Source organism: Solanum verrucosum, unplaced genomic scaffold (assembly GCF_900185275.1).
Source record: "Solanum verrucosum unplaced genomic scaffold, falcon-dt-bn FXZP01000086.1, whole genome shotgun sequence".
Taxonomy (NCBI): Eukaryota; Viridiplantae; Streptophyta; class Magnoliopsida; order Solanales; family Solanaceae; genus Solanum; species Solanum verrucosum.
Genome location: NW_026020100.1, coordinates 823,179 through 829,137, shown reverse-complemented (window position 1 = coordinate 829,137; position 5,959 = coordinate 823,179). Strand labels below are relative to the sequence as shown.

The window sequence follows — 5,959 nt, the reverse complement described above, 5'->3', positions numbered from 1 at the left end:
ACATTTTTACGCCCAGGACTTACGTTTTTATGCTCGGGACTTACGCCTCAAGTTTAAGGACGAACGTCTTATGGATCTACGTCTTTAATTTACGCCTCAGAGCGTTTTTGGTACGCCCCATCCCGAGACTCGCCCCAAAAACGTTTTTTGGGCAGGAGGTTAGTTAGATAGTTGAGTATTGTCTTCTTTATTTTCAATACTGTTAAATTCCAATGTTACTTTTAGGGGTCGTTTGGTTGGAAACAAGTTATCCCATAATTAATTATTATGAGAATAATTATCATGGTTATCCCAAACATATCAACCAAACAAAACATCAAAATTTAATCTCAGGACTATTTTTTTATCCCAGAATTATTTATTCATATCTCTCACACCAAACGACCCCTTATAGTTTATTGTACTTTGAGTTTTGCTATTGTCTCTGAGTTCTTTACCATACAATTGTAATTTTATCTTACCATAATTAATGATTATTTTTCAGGTTGTCTATAGTAATTTGTTATAACTATCTCCATTTATGCTATTACTTTATCTATATTGTTTTAATTGTTCTTTCTTAAACTTAAAGTATCATAAACGGCTTTTCTAACTAAAAAATAGTGATAAAGTTTATATATACTCTACCATCCATAAGTCTCATTTTCTGGGATTACACTGTTGTTGTTTTAACAAGTTATTTGAATACTTGGTCGACCTCTATTGACAAATTCATAATGTTAGGATTTGAGAATGAAAATCTAATCTCTACTCGTAACTTTTCTAAAATCTAATATATCGAATGTTTGACAAATTATGAATATATTTGGTCAAAATATATTATCCATTAATACGTAATTATTGAATTATCATACCAAAGTTTGATTTGTCAGATCACATATATCTATTTTAATTATTAATTATGCATGATTTAGTTATGCGGGACATGAATTATTAACTATTGAATATTGAATTTGTTGTAAATTAGTAATATATATTATTAACAAAATAATAATACATGCTAATTAAATATGTTGAATATATTTAATAATATATATCGCTAATATTCGATTAACTATGTGCCGTCAAAATTCATACAACCAATTTCTAATATTAATAAAAAATTTATATTTACATAAATAAATACAAACTGTACGTACATATAATATATAGAAAGAAATAAAAAAAAGTAAGAAACAAACTGTACGTACATAGAAAGAAATAAAAATTGTTTGTATATAAAAACAAATAGAAAAACAAACGTAGTAAGGAAAACTGTAAAATTCTCAATTAAAAAAAACTAAAATAAATTAATAGGGTAAATATGTAATTTATCATTTTAATACACGTATAACAAATATTCACATAACTTATTACACATATTACCCCACATAACTTATACATAGATTCCCTCATAAGTTATGTTGGTATTAATTATGTAAGACTACAAAACACGCAACCAACACCGTATAAATAAATACATGAATAATTTTTATACAACATTCAACCAAACATGATATAACTTATGTTGACTTTTATACCTAATACAAAACTTCTATCAAACATAGTAAATCTAATGCAACTTTTTATATATGATTAAGATGTGTCTTATACAGTAACCAAACGGCCCTTTATAGTTTTATCTTGTTATGACCTATTGTTTAGGATTATTTATTAGGTTGTATATAGTATTTTGTCTTTAACTGACTCCATTTTCACTATCACTTTATCTATATTATTTTAATTGTTCTTTTTCAAACCTAGAGTCTATCATAAAATTTGTTTATCCCCTTCACAAGCCCTATTTATGAAATTACACAAGATATGTTATTTTTGTTTTAACAAGTGATTTGAAGGTTTGATTGACCTTATTGACAAATTCATAATATTAGGATTTGAGAGTAAAAATCTAATCTCTACTCGTAATTTTATCAAGTGTTGGACAAATTATGAATATATTTAGTTAAAGTATCTTATCCATCCATACGTAATAACAAAATTATCATACCAAAGTTTGATTTGTTAAATCGAATATATCTATTTCAATTATGAATTATCAAAATTCAAAAATATCGAATCAAATATCGAACGTCATATCCGTAATTCATTAGCATCGGCCCTAAACTCATTACACCTCCATAACACCACACTAAAATTCTGTAGCAGAGAGAGAGAAAGAACCTTGAGAAGGAGAACCAAATCCTTTCCTTAACCTTCACGCCTCCATTAACACACTTCCTCATTAATAACCTCTCTGTTTTTTCTCTTCATTCTATGCAACTTAGTAGAAGAAAAAATAAAAATAGCCTTAAAGAGGAAACTCAACCCCACCCTCTAATTCCCCCGCACCCCCTACCCCTACCTTCACTCTTCTTTAAATTCCCACTTACTTCACTCTACACTTTCTCAGAGCTAAAAAGAAAAAAAGTAAGAAACAGAGCTAAAGCTACTTAACCAAAAAACAGAGCAACTCTCAGTGTGAGCAACTTTTACACTCTTTTCAAAAGTGCAAAGTGAGAAAACAAGAAAAAAAAGTTTAGGCTTTTAAATGGGTTCTTGTAAAGAAGAAGAACCAAAATGGTTGTGGGTTAATGGACCTATTATAGTAGGTGCAGGTCCCTCTGGTTTAGCAGTTTCAGCTTGTCTTAAAGAAAATGGAGTCCCTTCACTCATTCTTGAGAGAAGTGATTGTATTGCTCCTTTATGGCAACAAAAGACTTATGATCGCTTAAAACTTCATCTTCCTAAACAATTCTGTCAACTCCCATTGTTTGATTTCCCTGAAAATTTCCCAAAATACCCCACAAAACACCAGTTCATTTCTTACCTTGAATCTTATGCTAAACACTTTTCAATCACCCCCAAGTTTAAACAGAGTGTTAAAAATGCAGAATTTGATGAAGTTTGTGGGTTTTGGAAAGTACAAACTCAAGATTTTCAGTATTTGTCGAAATGGTTGATTGTTGCAACAGGGGAAAATGCAGAGGCGGTTATTCCAGAAATCCCAGGGATTGATAAGTTTAAAGGAAGATTAATGCATACAAGTGTTTATAAATCTGGTACTGAGTTTATTAATCAAAAGGTTTTGGTAATCGGTTGTGGAAATTCTGGTATGGAAGTTAGCTTAGACCTTTGTAGACATAATGCCATTCCTCACATGGTGGTCAGAAATTCTGTAAGTCTTTTAACTTCTTTTCTTTTTCGGATAAGAGGAGTTACTCAGATGATAAAAGTCTTGAGCTATATGTCGTTATTTTGAAATCTCTGATTACGAATGGGATGGATATTTTAAAAGTACTAATGAATCATGCAACTTTCTTGGGTGTACACCCCAATATGTCTATTTTATGAAATTGATGAGTTAAGCATGTTTTGATGTTAATTATTACTATTTTTTATGCAGGTACATATTTTACCTAGGGAAATGTTCGGAATATCAACATTTTCAATAGCTATGGCACTTGTTAAATGGATGCCTTTAAGAATAGTTGACAAGTTCCTATTACTAGTTGCTAACTTAACCTTAGGTAGCACTGATAAATTAGGTCTCCGGCGACCAAAAACTGGTCCTATTGAACTTAAAAATGCCACCGGAAAAACTCCGGTACTCGACGTTGGAGCATTATCACAAATAAAAATCGGAAAAATTCAGGTAAATTTTCAAAATATCTTACATTTAGCCAAAAATTATTTTAGCCTAATGCATGATTTATTTATTTTTATGTATATTCTTGTAGATAATGCCAGGTGTGAAGGAAATTACTAAAATAGGTGCAAGATTTTTAGATGGGAAAGAAGGAGAATTTGATTCAATAATCTTAGCAACAGGATACAAAAGCAATGTGCCTTCTTGGTTTAAGGTATAACAATGATAATACTCGTTGTCTCTGATATCAAGTTTAACTACGTTCACATAAATTCTACAAAAATATTGTATGGGGGCAAATGACAAAAGGGATAATAAGGCAATGAATATTTTGTTGTTACCTTATAAAGTTTCTAGTTTTATCCTTACTCTCAATCTCACATCACTTTCATTCTTACACATGCAGAAGAGCCTACAAAACGTTTCTTAAATCAAAAAAGAGAATTTCTGATCTCATTTGTCTGGACTTTTCCCTATCATCACCCCATCTATTTTATCCCCAAAAAAAAAAAAAAATGTGTGTACTTCCTAGTTCCTATAGCTTGGGAATGCAATAATGATATAATTTATGTCACAATTATTATTTTCATATTTATTGAATACCTATACACTTTAATGATTAATAATAATAATGCATATAGACTAAGTACAATTATATATTATGAAAATATTTTTATTATTTTGTGGGCCAAAATTGACCAAAGATGTGCACTTACTAGACCATGGATAGTGGCATATGTCCTATGGTTTATTTATATGTAGTGAAAAGTACCAACTTGTTGAGACTTTTAGGTCATTTTAGGTCTATCGCATGCAAGATTTTTTCTATTTTTCAAAATAAATGATGAAAATATATTCAAATTTCAAACTATGAAAAATCAAAATTAATTTATTTATTTTTAATATTAATTTTGTAGGGAAGTGATTTCTTCACAGAGCAAGGGATGCCAAAAACACCATTTCCAAATGGTTGGAAAGGGGAGAATGGATTATATACAGTGGGATTTACAAGAAGAGGAATTTTAGGGACTGCAAATGATGCAAAAAACATTGCCAGGGACATAACTGAACAATGGAGAGAATTCAAGGGCTTCTGTAAAAACTTTTGTACTACAAGAAATCTATCAGATAGCCAAGGCATATGCTTTTAGCCTTTTTAGTTTTAGAGTTAGATGATAGTTAAATTTTCCAAAAAGGGTCTTTTAGTTTTGGAAAAAGTACTTAGGGGTTCATAAAATGTAATTTTAGTTGTTCAATATTTTCAACAAGAGTAAAGTTCATCCTTCTATCTTGTCGTTTTTCCTATTCTCTTGTCAATTTGGTAAATTAATCAATTTTTTATGTAATTTTCTGATTTTATTTTTGTACATATACTTTATCATTTTTCAAATCTCCTTGATAAAAATATTGGTGGCTTCGGCTGCTACAAATGCTCAATATTGGGTGTGGGTAGATGTTAAAAAGTTCCACATTTAAAAAAAATGAATGAAAGATACTCTTTTTTTCCCCACATAATGTCCCTAGTTTGCATTGAAACTCTGATGACCTTCTCAATATGATTTTTTCTCCATACTTAGGATTCGAATAATTAAGAGAGAGTAATGATTACTCTCCATAGTATAACTTAGTTAAAGGATTGTGCATTTGTATTATACTCCATTTATCCCTAATTACTTGTTCACTTTTAAATTAACACACTTATATAGTAAATAATTATTGATATAGTGAGTTAACCATTTTACTTCAATTAATTATGAAATAGATAAATTAAAAATTTAAGATTTTCAAAAAGTTTTGCCTTTTCATAAGTAATTTATTAAGGGTATAATAAGTAAAAAATATTGTTCTTTCTTAATTTGTCAAAATAAATAAGTGAAAAGAAAGTGAACAAGTAATTAGAGACAGAAAATATATCCCAAAATTCATTTTTTGTTAGGAGATCCCCAATATATTTATGAATTTAATTGATGTTCTATCATAACTCAATGTAAAAAGTCAAAGGGTGAGATCATCAATTGTTCTGAAAACGGAGAAAGCCGTTAGATATTTTAGCTTTTTCAGTTTGTTGAGATCATCAATCTTTCCTTCAAAATCAACTTCTTTATCTCTTTCAAACACCAATCTTACTTTGCTGATGCCATAAAATTGTACTACACTTTTTAATCCTATATCTATCATTGCCTTTCCTAATCTAACTTCATATACCGATCGTGATGAAGTAGTTAATAATAAGTATTCTTTCATCCTTAATAAGAGTTTTAGGTTCGAGTCTTCTTGATAAGGAGTCATATTTATTCGGGAGCATTTTACCCTATATGATATTTTTCGATGTGA

At 29.6% G+C, this 5,959-nt stretch overlaps 1 protein-coding gene across 1 annotated transcript; it reads left to right on the top strand.

The window, feature by feature from the left end:
• The first annotated feature begins 2,403 nt into the window (after positions 1-2,403).
• LOC125824940 (probable indole-3-pyruvate monooxygenase YUCCA4) lies at positions 2,404-5,066 on the top strand. Its single transcript, XM_049504289.1, has 4 exons — positions 2,404-3,154; positions 3,383-3,631; positions 3,717-3,839; positions 4,543-5,066. Exons 1-4 carry the CDS (start codon positions 2,528-2,530, stop codon positions 4,774-4,776), a joined length of 1,233 nt encoding a protein of 410 aa, XP_049360246.1. The 5' UTR covers positions 2,404-2,527; the 3' UTR covers positions 4,777-5,066.
• The last annotated feature ends 893 nt before the right edge of the window (positions 5,067-5,959 follow it).

Excerpts from the sequence above, each read along its gene's own strand:
- LOC125824940 (XM_049504289.1), top strand. The coding sequence starts at position 2,528 with ATGGGTTCTTGTAAAGAAGAAGAACCAAAATGGTTGTGGGTTAATGGA. Across the intron at positions 3,155-3,382 it reads ACATGGTGGTCAGAAATTCT|GTACATATTTTACCTAGGGA; the intron begins GTAAGTCTTTTA and ends TTTTTTATGCAG. Across the intron at positions 3,632-3,716 it reads TAAAAATCGGAAAAATTCAG|ATAATGCCAGGTGTGAAGGA; the intron begins GTAAATTTTCAA and ends ATATTCTTGTAG.